This window comes from Haliotis rubra, unplaced genomic scaffold (genome assembly GCF_003918875.1).
Source record: "Haliotis rubra isolate DU_JTF1 unplaced genomic scaffold, ASM391887v1 Scf134, whole genome shotgun sequence".
NCBI lineage: Eukaryota > Metazoa > Mollusca > Gastropoda > Lepetellida > Haliotidae > Haliotis > Haliotis rubra.
This window is the reverse complement of record NW_025765270.1, coordinates 1,078,370-1,101,602: the sequence shown is the minus strand read 5'-3', so window position 1 is coordinate 1,101,602 and position 23,233 is coordinate 1,078,370. Positions and strand designations below refer to the sequence as shown.

The 23,233-nt window shown below is 40.1% G+C and overlaps 1 protein-coding gene across 11 annotated transcripts in view; it reads right to left on the bottom strand.

Annotated features, from left to right (window-relative positions):
• The window catches only part of LOC124267811 (voltage-gated potassium channel subunit beta-2-like), a 161,405-nt gene extending 140,486 nt beyond the window's left edge, over window positions 1–20,919 (bottom strand). For 6 of the 11 annotated variants that reach the window (XR_006896132.1, XM_046702804.1, XM_046702805.1 and 3 more), the window contains exons 1-2: window positions 20,611–20,915; window positions 5,869–5,947 (exon numbers count right to left, since the gene is read on the bottom strand). Coding sequence is in view for 10 of the 11 variants with exons in the window: in XM_046702804.1 (XP_046558760.1) it covers window positions 5,869–5,909 (41 nt within the window). In the remaining variant the exon portion in view is untranslated. Of the gene's footprint in view, window positions 1–5,868; window positions 5,948–20,610 lie in introns of all 11 variants that reach the window. The other 5 variants (XM_046702806.1, XM_046702809.1, XM_046702807.1 and 2 more) reach the window with 2 other exon arrangements.
• Between the last annotated feature and the right edge of the window lie 2,314 nt (window positions 20,920–23,233).

Sequence of the window (23,233 nt, the reverse complement as noted above, 5' to 3'; positions counted from 1 at the left end):
GAGACTTTTGAAGGAGTACTGACATGTTTTTGTGTGAGCGAGTTGGTGATGTGGTTTGTCTGGACGATTCATCGATCACTATTTCCAACCATGTATTTGTATTTGAAGACGCATGAGACATAACTGAGCGACCGTGTGATGCGCGAAATGTCAGGTCCGAATGGATATTAATAGGAACAGTGTAGTTTTTAGCCAATCGAAAAATAGTGACGCATATCGTTGCATGGCAACGCTAAGGGATTCCTACTGTCGGGTTTCCTGTGTGTCAAATCGTGTTTCCCAAAAAGAAACTTGACAAGTATTTATCCCAAATAGATTTCCATTTGCATGATACGCACGGAAATTAAATGTTAGATGTACAAAGGTATTTATATGCGTACACGATACGCTTGAAATCTTATATTATGTCGTACTTAATTGATTTTGAGGCGTACATTAAGCCTGTACGCCGCTTATCTGTAGCCCTGATATTAAGTACACAGCTATATATGAATCCTACTGTGCAATGATGTACTGCACATATCATTTGTACTGCTGCATACATAAGTGCTGGTGAGTGGAGTGAGGGTCTTGTGCCTAGACCATGTTAAGCTGCTGGTAGAGTCCTTGGATGGGTGATAGTGTTTGGCAGCTTAACTCCTGAGAGTTTCCAGGACTTCTGTCAAAGTTCCTTTGTGGTGACATCTTGATCACATCTTGGGCAAGTTTGTTCAAAATTGCTTCTGTTCACACAACAGAACAAGGGTACCCGGTGGTATAAGTCAGATGACTATTAACATTCTACACCTCACAGGCAATTTGGGTTGTCCGGGGTAATAAAGTCCATCATGTTGTATGCACTTAGACCATGTCCCTGCGGCGTGGAGTTCAACGCTATATTAGTGTCAAATTACTATATTATTATTATATGGGAAACTATGTGCGTGCATGCATGTGCATGTGATATACATTTCAGTTGTGTCATTATTACGTGAGTGAGTGAGTCGGGTTTTAGCAATATTCCTGTAATTCCATGACAGGAGACACCAGAAATGGTCTTCCCACATTTTATATTATAATACACACATAGATATCAGCCCAACTGGTGACTTCCCCATGGTGCGCCTGTGTATCTGAGGTGAGGTAGGTGTTTATTCACCAACATTTATTTGTACATCTCTATGTATGTATTGCTATGTTTTGATGTGTATATTACCATATAGATGGGATTTGTAGCGGTAACAGTATATTGATAGCAGTTGGGCCAGACACTGTAGGTGTTGGGAACAGATCACACAGCATGTCTTCACAGGCACCTAGATCTGTTGTTTCAGTGTAGGTGTTGGGAACAGATCCCGCAGCATGTCCTCACGGGCACCTAGATCTGTTGTTTCAGTGTAGTGTTGGGGAACAGATCACACAGCATGTCCCTCAGGGCACCTAGATCTGTTGTTTCAGTGTAGGTGTTGGGAACAGATCACACAGCATGTCCTCACGGGCACCTAGATCTGTTGTTTCAGTGTAGGTGTTGGGAACAGATCACACAGCATGTCCTCACGGGCACCTAGATCTGTTGTTTCAGTGTAGGTGTTGGGAACAGATCACACAGCATGTCCTCACGGGCATCTAGATCTGCAATGTTTCAGTGTAGGTGTTGGGAACAGATCACACAGCATGTCCTCACGGACACCTAGATCTGTTGTTTCAGTGCAGGTGTTGGAAACAGATCCAACAGCATGTCCTAACGGGCACCTAGATCTGTTGTTTCAGTGTAGGTGTTGGGAACAGATCACAGCATGTCATGTCCCTCACAGGCACCTAGATCTGTTGTTTCAGTGTAGGTGTTGGGAACAGATCACACAGCATGTCCTCACGGGCACCTAGATCTGTTGTTTCAGTGTAGGTGTTGGGAACAGATCACACAGCATGTCCTCACGGGCACCTAGATCTGTTGTTTCAGTGCAGGTGTTGGGAACAGATCACACAGCATGTCCTCACGGGCACCTAGATCTGTTGTTTCAGTGTAGAGTTGTGTTGGGAACAGATCACACAGCATGTCCTCACGGGCACCTAGATCTTGTTGTTTCAGTGCAGGTGTTGGGAACAGATCACACAGCATGTCCTCACGGGCACCTAGATCTGTTGTTTCAGTGCAGGTGTTGGAAACAGATCACACAGCATGTCCTCACGGGCACCTAGATCTGTTGTTTCAGTGCAGGTGTTGGAAACAGATCACACAGCATGTCCTCACGGGCACCTAGATCTGTTGTTTCAGTGTAGGTGTTGGGAACAGATCACACAGCATGTCCTCACGGGCACCTAGATCTGTTGTTTCAGTGTAGGTGTTGGGAACAGATCACACGGCATGTCATCACGGGCACCTAGATCTGTTGTTTCAGTGTAGGTGTTGGGAACAGATCACACAGCATGTCCTCACGGACACCTAGATCTGTTGTTTCAGTGCAGATGTTGGAAACAGATCCCACAGTATGTCCTCACGGGCACCTAGATCTGTTGTTTCAGTGTAGGTGTCGAGAACAGATCCCACAGCATGTACTCATGGGCACCTAGATCTGTTGTTTCAGTGTAGGTGTCGGGAACAGATCCAACAGCATGTCCTCACGGGCACCTAGAACTGTTGTTTCAGTGTAGGTGTTGGGAACAGATCACACAGCATGTCCTCACGGGCACCTAGATCTGTTGTTTCAGTGTAGGTGTTGGGAACAGATCACACAGCATGTCCTCACGGGCACCTAGATCTGTTGTTTCAGTGTAGGTGTTGGGAACAGATCACACAGCATGTCCTCACGGGCACCTAGATCTGTTGTTTCAGTGTGTTGGGAACAGATCACACAGCATGTCCTCACGGGCACCTAGATCTGTTTGTTTCAGTGTAGGTGTTGGGAACAGATCACACAGCATGTCCTCCACGGGCACCTAGATCTGTTGTTTCAGTGTAGGTGTTGGGAACAGATCACACAGCATGTCATCACGGGCACCTAGATCTGTTGTTTCAGTGTAGGTGTTGGGAACAGATCACACAGCATGTCCTCACGGGCACCTAGATCTGTTGTTTCAGTGTAGGTGTTGGGAACAGATCACACAGCATGTCCTCACGGGCACCTAGATCTGTTGTTTCAGTGTAGGTGTTGGGAACAGATCACACAGCATGTCCTCACGGGCACCTAGATCTGTTGTTTCAGTGTAGGTGTCGAGAACAGATCACACAGCATGTCCCTCTCACGGGCACCTAGATCTGTTGTTTCAGTGTAGGTGTCGGGAACAGATCACACAGCATGTCCCTCACGGGCACCTAGGGCATCTGTTGTTTCAGTGTAGTGTTGGGAACAGTGTTGGGAACAGATCCCACAGCATGTCCTCACGGGCACCTAGATCTGTTGTTTCAGTGCAGGTGTTGGGAACAGATCACACAGCATGTCCTCACGGGCACCTAGATCTGTTGTTTCAGTGTAGGTGTCGAGCACAGATCCCACAGCATGTACTCATGGGCACCTAGATCTGTTGTTTCAGTGTAGGTGTCGGGAACAGATCCAACAGCATGTCCTCACGGGCACCTAGAACTGTTGTTTCAGTGTAGGTGTTGGGGAACAGATCACACAGCATGTCCTCACGGGCACCTAGATCTGTTGTTTCAGTGTAGGTGTTGGGAACAGATAACACAGCATGTCCTCACGGGCACCTAGATCTGTTGTTTCAGTGTAGGTGTCAGGAACAGATCACACAGCATGTCCTCACGGGCACCTAGATCTGTTGTTTCAGTGTAGGTGTCGGGAACAGATCCCACAGCATGTCCTCACGGGCACCTAGATCTGTTGTTTCAGTGTAGGTGTCGGGAACAGATCACACAGCATGTCCTCACGGGCACCTAGATCTGTTGTTTCAGTGTAGGTGTCGGGAAAAGATCACACAGTACACACAGCGGGGAGATATAGCTCAGTAAATCATTCTTTCAGAAATCACATACTGTATATGAATCACAGATAATGAAATGGATTTTCTATTAGCTGAAGTTATTTTAGGATCTAGTTCTCCATTTGAATTTATATGAGAGGAAACATTCGAATATGAATTCTGAAGAGATGGCACAAACAGGCATATTTATTAAACAGCACAGATGCAAACATTTACATAATTACATCTGATGATAGCAGAGCTTCGATTTACTACTCCTGAATTCTGTTCAGTACTGGGAACCTGGTGATGTCTATCCCACCTCTGACCCCCATCTTTGTGGGAACAGCAATCAGTCTCGTCCAATTCTTCCCATGACTGGACCACTCACCAGCACTCATCTCCATGTCCCCTTGGGGACGTAGCATTTATTCAAAACCCTCAAATCTCGTCACATTTTCTATTCCAAGTTTGATATATACACTTTGATGTTCAAAGCTGCCAATGACGTTGAAATTTCATGTCGACAGGATTCTGTTCCCATGGCAATTATATCTATTTTTCTGCAAAGTGCCTCTAATTTTAAAACTTGTTCCTATTTGTAAATGGGAGACAACAACATGGCTGAGTGCAATGACTCCATACAAACACTATTGTCCACAATAAAATTAGACGAGTGTAAACTTAACTGTCTGAAGAAAGCAATTTCCAGCAATATCACATTGGTGGGACACCAGAAATCAACACATGTGCCCATGTGGGGAATCGAACATAATGTCCGAGAACCACTATGCTACTGAGCATGTTTTCAATTGCATTATGTTACATAACCATTTTCCGAAAACCACAGAGCTAATATTGTCCTAAAACTGTTTCTCTAGATCACGTCCTAAACCAGGTTTTCCAGACTTTTACAGACAGAGCATGTGTTAAAATTGTTACTCCAGAGCATGTCTTAAAACTTTTACTCCAGAGAATATTGTCCTAAAACTGTTACTCATGAGGACCTGTTACCCTGAAACTATTTATCAAGAGCATATGTCCTAAAACTGTTTCTCCAGAACATATTGCCCTAACACTGTTTCTCAAGAGCATTGTAATGGTAGGGTTATATTTTCAGTAGAAATTAGGCTTGTTTTTAGAGTTGGGACAGGGTTAGGCATAGGCTAGGCTAAAAATAATACACTGAACTTTTCTTTTGTAGGCATTTATTGGGTAATTTTCAGAGCATGGTTTTTATTGGGTAGAGTTATAGGTTAGGGGTATAAAAGGGCAGATTATTAGTTTCTCTGCACTCTGGGGTCTTACAGAGGCAAGAAAGGTGAGAAATTCACTATTGTTTCTGGAGACTAGGCAAACAGAGTTTTAAGTTCTTTCAATTTTAGTTTAAAGAAGAAATAAAGTTTAGGTTAGATAATGTTAGGTAGTTAATTTTTGTTTTATTTTGCAGGGAACATTATTTTGGGGAATTAAGTTGGGATAAGGGGCAATAGTATAGGTATATTTAATAGGATTTTCACTTTTCTTAGGATCCTGGGAGGCATTATTATTTTTGTTGTTTATTTAACTTAGTTTATTGTTGAATTTATGATATATATAAGTTGAGTTTGAAATAAATTTAATTGGTTTGCAAAATCTTGTGTTTGGTTGTCAATATGATTATGACTTTGATCCCTGAATCCTGCGGACCTGAGGACCTGAAACCAGATCCTCCTGTTACAGCATATTTTGTAGTAAAACTCTTTCTCAAGAACATATTGCCCTAAAACTGTTTCTCAAGAACCCATGTCTTAAGATTGTTTCTCTAAAGCGAACAAGTTTCCCAGCCATTAATGACCAACTGCACAAGGAAGCAAAATATGATTAGTCAAGTTTAACCTGTGTACAATTTTGTACAAGTATTCCAAGTACAAGAACTACACAGTGTCCTCCAACAGGACATAAGCTATGCTGTCAGTGGTGGTGCATGCAACTCACCGGTAGTGCACAAGGGTGCTGCTGGTGCTTTTGGAAGACATGACCTTTGACCTGCACTCTCACACCAACTTCCCCTCTCCTGAAAAAAAAGAAGAAAAACAACATATACTACTAAATGGAAGTTAAAGAACTTGTGTTTCACATCACTATATAATTAATCTGTCATGTTATGACATCATTCAGATCCATCTTGCCATACAAAAAAGTATCCTTCAACTTCTTGACTAGTACATCATTATGTATGGTGGTTTGTTGGTTGCCTCACTCTTCAATGTTCCAGATATATGAAGGTGATCTATAAGTAATCGAGTCTGGACCAGACAATCCAGTGATCAACAGCATCAGCATTGATCTACAAAATTGGGACATGATGACATGTGTCAACCAAGTCAGCGAGCCTGACCACCCGATCCAGATCGTTGCCTCTTACATGCCTGGGTTGCTGAAGACCAATAATTCTACATCATTATGTAGTGTAAGCAGAGTAGAGATTTGGAAATTCTATCAAAGCAATAGGTGGTTAAACCATTCTTATTTGTGTTGGACTCCTTTATCTCAAATCCCAAACAATAACATGATGTAAACACTGACAATTTGATAACACAAGTTTATCACCCACATGAAGACACATTTGAGCCTCCAAATGCCAGGAAATGCCAGGAAACAATAGGAAAAGTTCACAAAACAACCAAGAAACCAGAATCTCTAACAAGAACAAATCTCAAATGCCTACTCATCTTTCTGATATTTCCCCGTCACCAGCCACATGCGACAGTCTTGGCAGTGTTCAGGATAAAGGTGTCATGTGACCACGAGATCGAGCCTTTGCAAAACTGACTTATTCAAAGTCTTCACTCATATTTCCCGTACAGCAAATCAGATTTCAGAGCCATTGTACAGTAAAGACTGCCCTAAGCAAAACAAGTTTCAAGCATAAGATAATTGTCATATATTCATACTTTCAGGTTCCTGACATACCGTCATACCGTCATATCACCACATGTCAGCTTGATATGGCTGAGACCTATACAGTGAGGAAGTTTTAGTGTTTACGATTCGTGAACCTACAAGCAGGATATGTGGATGCTGACAAGTCGAAATATAATCAGTGCAAACAGTTTTACAACCCATGATCACAGGATCCTGGTTTGCCTAAGGAACATAACTCCAGGGCTCCAGATAAGGGTCGTATCGGCGTGTGTACGGATAAAAAATATGCACGATACGGTACGAAATAAATTAGAATAGCAGATACGCACCACAGCAATGGTGTATGGTGTTAGATTCATTTAAGACGTACGTATATGAAAAAGTATTGATTTATTGTTTATTGACCTGTTTACACAAGACTAGCAATGCTGTAGTGCATATATGAAACAAAACACAAGATTACTGATACGCCATTAAATTCCATTCAGTATTCTAAATGTACTCTTAAGTTTTTCCAGTACTCCTATATTGAACAAAAAAGGAGTACGTACTCCTGATGTTGAAAAATTATCTGGAGCCCTGTAACTCTGTAGCGTATATTACAGCGACAACCAGTCTGCATGGGATTGTTTCTGTCCAAGCCTGTTGTTTGCAGTACTAACATGAGTACAATTAAAGACCTACTGCAATTTTCAACTCAATCTCTGGGCTACAGAATATCAATTTCTCAATGATAGGCCTACTTTCAATATTGAAACAGCAGGTTATTGATACTGTGAATGAAAGCAGACCAGTTGACAAAACTATCTCACAAAAAAGACCTGCTATTGATTTTCGATATTTCCCAAACATTTCTTTATCAAAGTGATCACACTCAATAACAGTGTGATGGAATCAACATAACTTCTGTTTACTTTGTACGAGATAAGTTGTGTTGGATTAAAACATATTTACTCACATGTAATTTTCTCGAATGAGACAAATTAAACCGTAACTTGATTATAGAGCAGCTCATCTCATAAACTACTGCAAGTAGGAATTACAGCATTATTGACTGGTTGAAGCACAAACACAATTCTAGGAAGCATCTCAACAATCGATACTGCTGACCAGCTAACGTGCAATTGCCGGCAATATTTTGATAGTAAATCTGCCCCAACAAACCCTCTAAATTGACTATACAGAGAAAATGACATGTACAGTGCCACAATGGAAGTAGATTGTAACATTTTGCGGATGAAGAGGCTTGTGTGCCTTGATGTTGATTGGACAATCATAGCATTGAAGTCTCTTGAAACATCTCGCAACTTCCAGCAGAGATGTATGTCATCTTGACCGAATCTGTTGCAGGAATCTCGGTGCCAGTGTAACAGAATGGATTCAAAAATGAGATTTCTATAAATCTTTCTGACATTTTATCAATCCTTGTTTAAATGCTTTCCCTAACTGGCTCTTTGGTCTCCAGAAACAGACAAAAAAGCCTGGCAACATCACAAGTGTAATTACCAGTTGTAGAACTGAACTAATTGGCCAGGGGAAGACAAATATTTTGACAGGTCGAATAAAATGAATAGTGCCATCGAAACAATCTAGTGGGTCTCTTGGCTCTGCTTCAAAGAGAGTGTGCCCCTTGAAGAATTAAAGAACAACATCATGTGTGTATTCCACAACATCATGTGTGTATTCCACAACACCATGTGTGTATTCCACAACATCATGTGTGTATTCCACAACATCATGTGTGTATTCCACAACACCATGTGTGTATTCCATAACATCATGTGTGTATTCCATAACATCATGTGTGTATTCCACAACATCATGTGTGTATTCCACAACATCACCATGTGTGTATTCCATAACATCATGCGTGTATTCCACAACACCATGCGTGTATTCCACAACACCATGTGTATTCCACAACACCATGTGTGTATTCCATAACATCATGTGTGTATTCCACAACACCATGTGTGTATTCCACAACATCATGTGTGTATTCCACAATTCCATAACACCATGTGTGTATTCCACAACCACAACACCATGTGTGTATTCCATAACATCATGTGTGTATTCCACAACACCATGTGTGTATTCCATAACATCATGTGTGTATTCCACAACACCATGTGTGTATTCATGCATGTATTCCACAACATCATGTGTGTATTCCATAACATCATGTGTGTATTCCACAACACCATGTGTGTATTCCATAACATCATGTGTGTATTCCACAACACCATGTGTGTATTCCACAACACCATGTGTGTATTCCACAACACCATGTATTCCACCATCACATGTATTCATCATGTGTGTATTCCATAACATCATGTGTGTATTCCACAACACCATGTGTGTATTCCACAACACCATGTGTGTATTCCACAACATCATGTGTGTATTCCACAACACCATGTGTGTATTCCACAACACCATGTGTGTATTCCACAACACCATGTGTGTATTCCATAACATCATGTGTGTATTCCACAACATCATGTGTGTATTCCACAACATCATGTGTGTATTCCATAACATCATGTGTGTATTCCACAACATCATGTGTGTATTCCACAACACCATGCATGTATTCCACAACACCATGTGTGTATTCCACAACACCATGTGTGTATTCCATAACATCATGTGTGTATTCCACAACATCATGTGTGTATTCCACAACACCATGTGTGTATTCCATAACATCATGTGTGTATTCCATAACATCATGTGTGTATTCCATAACAACATCATGTGTATTCCATGTTCCACAACACCATGCATGTATTCCACAACACCATGTGTGTATTCCACAACACCATGTGTGTATTCCATAACATCATGTGTGTATTCCATAACATCATGTGTGTATTCCACAACACCATGTGTGTATTCCATAACATCATGTGTGTATTCCACAACACCATGTGTGTATTCCACAACACCATGTGTGTATTCCATAACACCATGTGTGTATTCCATAACATCATGTGTGTATTCCACAACATGTGTGTATTCCATAACATCATGTGTGTATTCCACAACATCATGTGTGTATTCCATGTATTCCACAACATCATGTGTGTATTCCACAACATCATGTGTATTCCATGTGTGTATCCATCCATGTGTGTATTCCACAACATCATGTGTGTATTCCATAACATCATGTGTGTATTCCATATTCCATAACATCATGTGTGTATTCCATAACATCATGCATGTATTCCACATCAACATCATGTGTGTATTCCACAACATCATGCCATAACATGTATTCCACAACATCATGTGTGTATTCCACAACATCATGTGTGTATTCCACAACATCATGTGTGTATTCCACAACATCATGTGTGTATTCCATGTGTAACAACATCATGTGTGTATTCCATAACATCATGTGTGTATTCCATAACATCATGTGTGTATTCCACAACATCATGTGTGTATTCCATAACATCATGTGTGTATTCCATAACATCATGCGTGTATTCCACAACATCATGTGTGTATTCCATAACATCATGTGTGTATTCCATAACATCATGCGTGTGTATTCCACAACATCATGCATGTATTCCACAACACCATGTGTGTATTCCATAACATCATGTGTGTATTCCACAACATCATGGGTGTATTCCATAACATCATGTGTGTATTCCACAACATCATGTGTGTATTCCACAACATCATGGGTGTATTCCACAACACCATGTGTATTCCACAACACCATGCATGTATTCCACAACATCATGTGTGTATTCCATAACATCATGTGTGTATTCCACAACACCATGCATGTATTTCACAACACCATGTATGTATTCCACAACATCATGGGCGTATTCCACAACACCATGCGTGTATTCCACAACATCATGTATGTATTTCACAACACCATGTGTGTATTTCACAACACCATGTGTGTATTTCACAACACCATGTATGTATTCCACAAATAGATTGGTGCATTCCTTACATTAAAGCAAACTAAGGCTAGAAAGAGTATATACCTGTTTTCTTAAAATCTTTCAACATTTCCTTCATTATACTGATTTTGTGAATTGCTACAGCAACTAATTCGCTACTGGACTGCGTTAGATCTTTATTCATCACAGCAAAATTCAGACAGAACACCTTGTCATCCAGTCGACCCACATCAATGTATACACACACTGACATCCACTCACTGTTACGGGGATGAGAAAGGCTACAACGTATCACATGCATGAACCGGCACTTCACTACTCCACACACACCACTGCATATCTACTGACAACCTCCACCGGAATTCCATTTTAATTCTCCAGTACATAATTTCTTGTATTGTATTAATAATGTATTCCTCCATTTTATGACGTATCATTTTAAGAAATGCCAAAAGAATTTGACATATAACTATTCAGCAGAGTTTTAAAAAATACCGTATTCGTCTGAGGCACTGAGAAAATTGACTCACATAACTGCTCACTCAGGTTACATATGTTTTCAGATACCAAGAGGTAGCGATCAAACTTAGTTCAAACATGAGTGAAACTAACACCATTCAATAATAGTACCTGTATTAGTGGTGGTCCGATTAATTGAAATAATCAAGATTGGTCGCAATGACTAAACAACCAAGCAATCGATCATGTTTTCTCATAATCAAACACAAACAATTTTGGCACACTTGATTGCATTAACAACATTTTTCACAAGGTTGGTTTTGTCTGTTACATTTCATAAGTACTACAAGCACGTTCCTTGTCATGATTGAAATTATCTTAAAGATTCCAGGAAATTTATGTTCCTAACATACTAGTCATCCTTTAAAGATGTTAAATTTGTAAATGCATTTTGTGCAATTTGCAAAAAACACCAAAAGATGTTTTTTTCTATATTTTTTGTGCATTTACAAACATAACCAGGAGAATTTGATAAATGACGCTAACCAATTTTTATCGAGGATTGATTGGTTGTAATGAACCAATCATCAATTGTGAGATTTTAACCAATTCCCAACACTAACCTGTATCACACTCTCCATCCACAATGCTGATTTCTGTAAAAAGACGATCTGCAATATTAACAAACAAACCAGGCTCTCAATCTTCAGATCATCAGCCATCAACATAGGTACAACAGACATCAGTACTTAACACTGATAAGTTACCCATGCAAACTTGCTGTCTCAAGGAGAGGGTATTACAAGTTGGAAAACTTGTTCCTAATCCTTTTCTCAGTGAATAAAATATGTCTAAAACAAAAACAAACTTGCTGTCTCTAAATTGAAAATAAGGGGTCTGTGCCATCCTGGCAAGGATCGGTGGGCTAGTCTAGTGGTTAATGTGTTCGCCATTTCTTGTGTCCCCAGCCGTGATGTTGCTGGAATATTGCTAAAAGCGGCGTAAAACCAAACTCAGTCAGTCAGTCAGTAATGTGTTCGCTCGTCATGCCAGAGACCCAGGTTCAGTTCCCCACATGGGTACAATGTATGAAGTCCATTTCAGGTGTCCCCCGCCATGATATTGCTGGAATATTGCTAAAAGCGGCGTAAAACTAAACTCACTCACTCTGTGTCTGCATCCGTGTTTAACTGCAGCCTCATTTATCTGTGGACTGGCATTGTCGCATAGATCCAGGTAGGCATGGACAAATGGTATATACATTTTGTACCTGCAATAACCCTGCAAACAATAAACCCTAGCAACATTGTCTAGAGGCACTGTAACACTGGCTGATGTGCTTGCTTTGGTCATCAATGCGCAAAATGGAGGAATTGGTAAGTTGATAAGAGAGAAATGATATTGTTCTGGTGAAAGAGAACTGCTCATCTTTCTTTGACAGTGGTGTACATCAAGATATTGTGTCCTACTCCCTTGAGGTTGGTTGACTCAGTACATCCCTCCTAACCCCTCAAATCCCTCAAGTTGTCTCCAACAGTTCCAGTCACCTCTGCTGGTCTGCTGAGTGTTAGAAGTGACCCATTTACCACAGTGCTAAAACTATCACTATTTCATAGTAATTTATTAACACGTGTCTCAGCGATCCATCTATCACAGTCCTCAAACACCTGAACTCCTCAAACTACCTTTCAACTATCATAAACTTGTCTCAATGATCCATTTATCTGCTGAAAAAACTCAGAATTATCACAATTTCATAGTAATTCATAAACACGTGTCTCAATGATCCATTTATCGAAGTGCTGAAACACCTGAATTATCACAATTTCATAGTAATTCATAAACACATCCTTATCATACATTGCTATCTGCTTTTGTTAGAAATCTCTTGTGGTTATAGAAAGGGTTTTGTCCATGTTTCAATCAACCACAGCGTGACATATTGCTAGTGTTTGAATGGGCACAACTGAAGCATGTTGTCACAGATGCCAGAATCCATCACAGCCCAAGGTCATGCATATTTATACATGGACACTTCCCACATGTTTGGACAATTTCTCAGTAGGCAGACTGTCCCTAATTCTTCGATTACCATGTTTACAATCTGTAATCCCCACTCACGTCCTCCTGGTCATTCCCAGCACCCCGCCATGTAGGCGGCCTCCATGACAGATGGCAGTTGATTGGTGTCATTCACATCTAATTCCAGTTGACTGCCATGCTGTGGGACATTATACCATGTTATACACTGGAGTATACACTTGTTATACACCAGAGTATACACTTGCTGCCAGCGAGTTCCGCTTGGAGGATATTAGCAGTAATTTCCTCTAATGGCAGCTATCAATGAAGGATGTTTCTATAGTTACTGCAAAGTCAGTAACTGTATGTATTCTTAAATTTGTAACAACAGAAAATAGTAAATATTTCAATAAAATTCTTAACTCTTGACAGTATAAGGTTCACCAATTTCTGTACAATAGACTGTTTCTACATCTTCTACATCTCAGTTGTGGTATGGATGAATCAGAACCCCACTCACTACTCCTACAGTTTGTATCACCCACCGCCAGCATGTTCTGCTGTGCTGACTGTCATGTTTCCCTTTGATCGCCCTGTGTCTTATTAATACATAACCAGCACTTGATACATCTTTACATTTCTGTAACAATCTCATCTAGCATTTTTTACTGTATATATTAGCAGCAGCAAAGTAGGGGACAACATAGCAACCTGGCCGTGACCCGATAACTAGAGTTATCCTTGCTTCCCACCAGCCATTGACTATCACTGTTATACAACACCAACAGTGTTTTCCTGGCACAGCTGAGAACATAGACTGTTAAACATCAGAGATGACCATTGTTTGGCATAGCAGTGCAGGGACAGATCTGTCTGCACTGTTAAAATGTCAGCACCATTTAACCAGGATGCCATGAAACGTTTTACTGCAAGGCTGACACGATTCTCATACCCTGCAAGACTGACACAATTCTCATATCCTGCAAGACTGACACGATTCTCATACCCTGCAAGACTGACACGATTCTCATACCCTGCAAGACTGATACGATTCTCATACCCTGCAAGACTGACACGATTCTCATACCCTGCAAGACTGACCGCGATTCTCTTACCCTGCAAGACTGACACGATTCTCATACCCTGCAGGACTGACACAATTCTCATACCCTGCAAGACTGACACGATTCTCATACCCTGCAAGACTGACACAATTCCTGCAAGACTGACACGATTCTCATACCTGCAAGACTGACACTCGATTCTCTTACCCTAAGACTGACCTGCAAGACTGACACGATTCTCATACCCTGCAAGACTGACAATTCTCATACCCTTCTCATATTCTCATACCCTGCAAGACTGACACAAATTCTCATACAAGACTGACACAATTTCCCCTGCAAGACTGACTTCTCATACCCTGCAAGACTGACCGCGATTCTCATACCCTGCAAGACTCATACTCTGCAAGACTGACACGTTTCTCATACCCTGCAAGACTGACATGATTCTCATACCCAATTCTCTGCAAGACTGACACTCATTCTCATACCCTGCAAGACTGATACGATTCTCATACCCTGAAGTCTGACACAATTCTCATACCCTGCAAGACTGACACGATTCTCATACCCTGCAAGACTGACACGATTCTCATACCCTGCAAGACTGACACGATTCTCATACCCTGCAAGACTGACACAATTCTCATACCCTGCAAGACTGACACAATTCTCATACCCTGCAAGACTGACACAATTCTCATACCCTGCAAGACTGACACGATTCTCATACCCTGCAAGGCTGACACGATTCTCATACTCTGCAAGACTGACACAATTCTCATACCCTGCAAGACTGACATGATTCTCATACCCTGCAAGATTGACACAATTCTCATACCCTGCAAGACTGACACGATTCTCATACTCTGCAAGACTGACACGATTCCCTGTAAGACTGACACGATTCTCATACCCTGCAAGTCTGACACAATTCTCATACCCTGCAAGACTGACACGATTCTCATACCCTGCAAGACTGACACGATTCTCATACCCTGCAAGACTGACACAATTCCTGCAAGACTGACACGATTCTCATACCCTGCAAGACTGACACGATTCTCATACCCTGCAAGACTGACACGATTCTCATACCCTGCAAGACTGACACAATTCTCATACCCTGCAAGACTGACACGATTCTCATACCCTGCAAGACTGACACAATTCTCATACCCTGCAAGACTGACACAATTCTCATACCCTGCAAGACTGACACAATACCCTGCAAGACTGACCGATTCTCATACCCTGCAAGACTGACACAATTCTCATACCCTGCAAGACTGACACAATTCTCATACCCTGCAAGACTGACACAATTCTCATACCCTGCAAGACTGACACAATTCTCATACCCTCCAAGACTGACACAATTCTCATACCCTGCAAGACTGACATGATTCTCACAGCCTGTACCTTTATCAGGGATGAATACAATAAACCCCCAGGTACCTACATCATGGACCAGTAGATCTATTGGGATACCATTGAGAATTCTCATAATGTCTTGTTTGTATATATATCTCTGTCTGAAGCAGAATTCATCCCACATCATGGTAAACTCTGTTACATATTGATGAAAATATCGACACACCCAAATAACCATAAACATTTAGGCAAAGTACACCAAACCCACCTAGATAACCATAAACATTTAGGCAAAGTACACCAAACTCACCTAGATAACCATAAACATTTAGGCAAAGTACACCAAACTCACCTAGATAACCATAAACATTTAGGCAAAGTACACCAAACTCACCTAGATAACCATAAACATTTAGGCAAAGTACACCAAACTCACCTAGATAACCATAAACATTTAGGCAAAGTACACCAAACTCCACCTAGATAACCATAAACATTTAGGCAAAGTACACCAAACTCACCTAGATAACCATAAACATTTAGGCAAAGTACACCAAACTCACCTAGATAACCATAAACATTTAGGCAAAAGTACACCAAACTCACCTAGATAACCATAAACATTTAGGCAAAGTACACCAAACCCACCTAGATAACCATAAACATTTAGGCAAAGTACACCAAACTCACCTAGATAACCATAAACATTTAGGCAAAGTACACCAAACCCACCTAGATAACCATAAACATTTAGGCAAAGTACACCAAACTCACCCAGATAACCATAAACATTTAGGCAAAGTACACCAAACTCACCTAGATAACCATAAACATTTAGGCAAAGTACACCAAACTCACCTAGATAACCATAAACATTTAGGCAAAAGTACACCAAACTCACCTAGATAACCATAAACATTTAGGCAAAGTACACCAAACTCACCCAGATAACCATAAACATTTAGGCAAAGTACACCAAACTCACCTAGATAACCATAAACATTTAGGCAAAGTACACCAAACTCACCCAGATAACCATAAACATTTAGGCAAAGTACACCAAACTCACCTAGATAACCATAAACATTTAGGCAAAGTACACCAAACACACCTAGATAACCATAAACATTTAGGCAAAGTACACCAAACACACCTAGATAACCATAAACATTTAGGCAAAGTACACCAAACACACCTAGATAACCATAAACATTTAGGCAAAGTACACCAAACTCACCCAGATAACCATAAACATTTAGGCAAAGTACACCAAACTCACCTAGATAACCATAAACATTTAGGCAAAGTACACCAAACTCACCTAGATAACCATAAACATTTAGGCAAAGTACACCAAACCCACCTAGATAACCATAAACATTTAGGCAAAAGTACACCAAACTCACCTAGATAACCATAAACATTTAGGCAAAGTACACCAAACCCACCTAGATAACCATAAACATTTAGGCAAAGTACACCAAACTCACCTAGATAACCATAAACATTTAGGCAAAGTACACCAAACCCACCTAGATAACCATAAACATTTAGGGCAAAGTACACCAAACTCACCCAGATAACCATAAACATTTAGGCAAAGTACACCAAACTCACCTAGATAACCATAAACATTTAGGCAAAGTACACCAAACTCACCTAGATAACCATAAACATTTAGGCAAAGTACACCTAAACTCAAACTCACCTAGATAACCATAAACATTTAGGCAAAGTACACCAAACTCACCCAGATAACCATAAACATTTAGGCAAAGTACACCAAACTCACCTAGATAACCATAAACATTTAGGCAAAGTACACCAAACTCACCTAGATAACCATAAACATTTAGGCAAAGTACACCAAACTCACCTAGATAACCATAAACATTTAGGCAAAGTACACCAAACTCACCCAGATAACCATAAACATTTAGGCCAAAGTACACCAAACTCACCTGGATAATCATAATCATTTAGGCAAAGTACACCAAACCCACCTAGGTAACCATAAACATTTTAGGGCAAAGTACACCAAACACACCTAGATAACCATAAACATTTAGGCAAAGTACACCAAACACACCTAGAGATAACATTTAGGCAGTGCACACCAAACACCTTAGGCAGGCAAAGTACACCAAACTCACCTAGATAACCATAAACATTTAGGCAAAGTACACCAAACTCACCTAGATAACCATAAACATTTAGGCAAAGTACACCAAACTCACCCAGATAACCATAAACATTTAGGCAAAGTGCACCAAACTCACCTAGATAACCATAATCATTTAGGCCAAACTCACCTAGATAACCACATTTAGGCAAAGTCACCTACCTAGATAACCATAAACATTTTAGGCAAAGTACACCAAACTCACCCAGATAACCATAAACATTTAGGCCAAAGTACACCAAACTCACCTAGATAACCATAATCATTTTAGGCAAAGTACACCAAACTCACCTAGATAACCATAATCGCTTTTGGGCAAAGTACACCAAACTCACCTCAGATAGACCATAAACATTTAGGCAAAGTACACCAAACTCACCTAGATAACCATAAACATTTAGGCCAAAGTACACTTAAACTCACCTAGGTAACCATAAACATTTTAGGCAAAGTACACCAAACTCACTTCAAATAACCATAAACATTTAGGCAAAGTACACCAAACACACCTAGATAACCATAAACATTTAGGCAAAGTACACCAAACTCACCTAGATAACCATAAACATTTAGGCAAAGTACACCAAACTCACCTAGATAACCATAAACATTTAGGCAAAGTACACCAAACTCACCCAGATAACCATAAACATTTAGGCAAAGTACACCAAACTCACCCAGATAACCATAAACATTTAGGCAAAGTACACCAAACTCACCCAGATAACCATAAACATTTAGGCAAAGTACACCAAACTCACCCAGATAACCATAAACATTTAGGCAAAGTACACCAAACTCACCCAGATAACCATAAACATTTAGGCAAAGTACACCAAACTCACCCAGATAACCATAAACATTTAGGCAAAGTACACCGAACTCACCCAGATAACCACTAAGCATATACACAAACTACACAGATCTCACCCAAATAAACTCAGCTTGTAGACAAAATATAGGGACTGGAGAGTTGTCAAGGCCACTGTGTTTTATAAAGTATGTTTTCACAAGAGACATGCTGAGCTACATGGCAAGCACCCATGTGCGTACACAGTTCTACTTGCAGCCATAGACTGTATGTTTTTTAAAGTATTGGTAAACAACTACACTGACAAAATGATGATAGACAAACAAATTTCACTCCAACTTTTATATTGAAATTAGTTAATTACACAACAATCTCTCTTCTGTCGATAGTTACAATGGTTACCACTTATATATCAAGTATATGATGTGTAAGATTTTGTTACTATGGTCTCAAACATCCACATATCTTTTCATGAATTTGTGCCATACAGATTCGGTTAATTTCATCCTCACAAAAAAATTGTGTATGGTTGGAAATGTCAACATATTTGTGAACTTTGGATCATCTCATATTAATGCAGATGGTATACAACCATCTAATGGTCTACAGATAATGATGCCTCTAGATGAAGTTCTTAGTAAAATATTCTATCATTGGCGTTATCAAACTGGTTTTGTTTCAGTGCAGAGAAGAAATAATAGGATTGAAAAACTGCAACAAAGTTGCAACAATGTCAACTTCTGCTGCAAAGCAATATATGGGAGTTTTACACCTCTTGGAGCAATATATCAGTAATTTATTACCCACATGGGAAGGAGAACACAGGGTAGTATTTTCCTGTATGTCCCTAGGGAAGTTACACTGTTTGGTGAATGTTGATTGGCTGATTCCAGCCAATGGAATGAAGCCGCTTCACACATGGAACTGCTGTTTTCATTTTAGTGTATTTTACATCAAAACTCATATGGGTAATAAAAACAATAACCAACACATGACGTGGAATGACAGATTATCTTTCCCTCGTTATATTATTTATGTAATTAATACAACTCAGGAAAGATAATCTGCCATTCTCTGTCACTTGTTAGTTACTGTCATCAAGGAAAACCGAGATCTATGGACAGTTAACGTCTTTATTGCAATGAGTGCGATGTTTTGGTGTAGATACTTGCTTGATAATGGTGTTAGTATCTATACTGAAACGTCACAATGCAATAAAGAAGTTTACTGTACATAGAGCTTAGAGTGGACAAATATTTATTGACGCAGTATTCTCGCTATTTGATTAACAATTATTTTTTTATTTTTTTTATTGTTCCCAATGTGATGAGTACAAAAACATGATGAGTACAAGCATATAGAGGAATGTGTGCACATACAAGCTAGAGGGCTCAATAGCGATATAGTACACTAAGTACATTGAATATCAATATCAGTCATATGTTTTTGTTTAATAGTCATTCAGGGTTAAATTCAGGGATGAGAGGAAACCATTTGACTGTACATAGAACTTGGTTTTCCTTCATATTTATATTTTCTAAAATGCCTAAAAGAAGTAATGTCATAGTTATAAAGCACATGTCACTTTGAGGGACCTGGAACTTGAACCAGTCTTAGGGTTCTGGTGCACCTAAGGGACACAACTCTGTGCAGCAATCTGCGTCGTCCTGAACTGTGCCACAAATTTTCTCCCACATCAATCTAAGATCCAGTAACAGAGAGTTGCGATAGTTGTGGATTAAAAACCATGACAAAGTAGTCAATGCAAAAACATTAAAATCATTTTTGGGCTTTACACCAACATTCCACTGTAAGAAACTCATCACATCCTCCAGGTAACCAAAATATTGTTGAGAAAACATTCCTAGAAACTGTGGGGCAGTTCATTCCAATTAAATAGAACAAATCAATATCCAAAACAAGTGAGTCTATACATAGTGTATGAAGAATATTTACCTTGTTGATTAGAACCAGCAGTAAGTTGGTGCGAGTATAGATCCATTATAGCACCCCATGTACACTGATATATACACCTTCTGTAGCCAGGATTGTCATCACTGTGTGATAACTATATACATCCAACAGAAACACTGGAGACCTACTCCAGAGGTGGGTGCCCACTAACTGATCTGACAATGTAGAATCTCATGCTTGTACTGTCATATTTTCAGTGGTCATGCAGGCTGAGACTCGGAAGGCCAACAATGAAGGTATTAGGTTGAGAACAACAGCGATCCCTCTGGGATCAGTGTGTATGGATCAGTCCTGGAGGAGTCAGCTGTCTTCTGTAGGCCTGCTTTGTTTCCGGTGATGATTAATAAATGAGGTTGACTTTTCAATTGGTTTCTTCATCTAAATGCTAAGTATGCTGTCAGTCTGACATTGAGGAAGATGACATGTGTGCTGGAGTGGTGAAAGAATCTGGGATATACTGTGACACTATTTTGACAGAATCGAAAATCATAACAACAGACCACCTGTAGCATCATGACAATGTGTGTGTAACCTGTAGAAACTTGGGCCACACAAACCAGTGACTGATACCGAGTAGGGATGAATCTCAGGGCATGAATTGGAAAATACACTAACTTGCAACTTCATCTAATTTTAATGAATGAATCCCTTGAGGTGAGGTTGAAGGTTTTTTGTCACAAGATGATATCTGTGTGATCATTTGTTAGTAAAAACACTGTTTTCAGAGTATTTCTAGTTTTAAATATTCAGTTAATACAATTTAATAAAAATCATTTGTATATTAAAGCCACAGTGAGTGAGTGAGTGAGTGAGTGAGTGAGTGAGTGAGTGAGGAGTGAGTGAGTGAGGAGTGAGTGAGTGAGGAGGAGTGAGTGAGTGAGTGAGTGAGTGAGTGAGGAGGAGTGAGTGAGTGAGTGAGTGAGTGAGTGAGTGAGTGAGTGAGTGAGGAGTGAGTGGAGTGAGTGAGTGAGGTGAGTGAGTGAGTGAGTCGCGTCGCATCGTCGCGTGCGGCGCGTGCGCGCAGATTCTATTAATACCATGCCATCACACATTGCACACATTGGAATTGGACCTATAGCTACACCTTTATCAAGATGGGCAAATGTTTAAACCACCAAGCTGAGTAAGTAACTCCTTTGGCCTGGTTCTCTGTGACACAAGTGGGCTGGTTAAGTGTCTCCTTAATTACATCCATATTGTTGAGACAGGGAAACTCATCATCTCCACATACATTAATGCTTCTCGGAGACACAGTTTTCAATCAATACTGGCAAGAGATTGATTGAGGCAGAGTAGGCATTGTTAAAATATACATGATAACTACGGCCGAGGAAATCACACCCACCAACACAATACACAGCATCGCGCCTTAAGATTCCAATCTCATTGTGCAGTGGAGAGGTCTAAATTATGCATTGTCTCTTTACCTCGACTTGCAGTAATAGAACAATGCTCCATGGATGTTTGGAAATAATGGTCAATTAGCCTGCAGACTCGTCTCTTAAGAAGTCCACTTGAATTGTGGGGCAGTTATTCTGATTTCTGTATAATTCATTGATGCACAGTGGACCTTTAAATTAAGACTGGCCATGTGTGACTCTGATAGCAGCAGGTAACAATCACGTCTAGACAAAACCAGTGGTTGATATGATGAGCAGCAGTTGACGTCATCAATGTATAATAACATGCACAAACAGGATCAGGTGGTCAGGCTCTCTGACTTGGTTGACGTACGTCATCATATTGATGCTCATGTTGTTGGTCACTGGATTGTGTGGTCCAGACTCAACTATTGACCAACCCCAGTGGTGGCGGGGTGTGTGTGTGTGTTTTAGCTTAGTGTTTAATGCATTCACTGACGACTCGGGTTTGATTCCCGCCATCAGTACAGTGTGTGAAGCCCATTTCTGGTGTCCCCTGCCAGAGGATACTTCAATATTTCTTAATTTGGCATAAACCACATTTAGACATCAGTTAAATTTATCTAAATGTGTTAGTATTTGTTTAGCTAATATGGATGACATCACAGGAGGTTTATACACTTAGTCTTGGATCACTGTAACCTCAATCACAAAGCCACATGCAAACACAACTTGTTTCATTTCTACTTCAAATGGCTCAAGCTAATTAGCAAATAAAAATTCTTAAAGAAGATAACTTGAAAACTAATGAAACATGAAAAGATAATAGCTGACATACTCAAAATAACTGCTGAAGACATTTTTGGAGGTTCCATAAACACACAGAGTTGGAAGAATTGTCTCTGACTACTAAGTTATCCAGTCACGGCTGTATCTATGTTAAAGGATTGGGTGATCTTTAACTGCATTTGTGTACGATCAGCTAGTTTTTTGGTTATATCAAAGCATTTCAGCTACTATCTCAGTTATATCACAGCATGTCAGCTACTATATCAGTTATATCACAGCATGTCAGCTACTATATCAGTTATATCACAGCATGTCAGCAACTATATCAGTTATATCACAGCATGCCAGCTACTATTTCAGTTATATCACATCATGTCAGCTACTATTTCAGTTATATCACATCATGTCAGCTACTATCTCAGTTATGTCACATCATGTCAGCTACTATTTCAGTT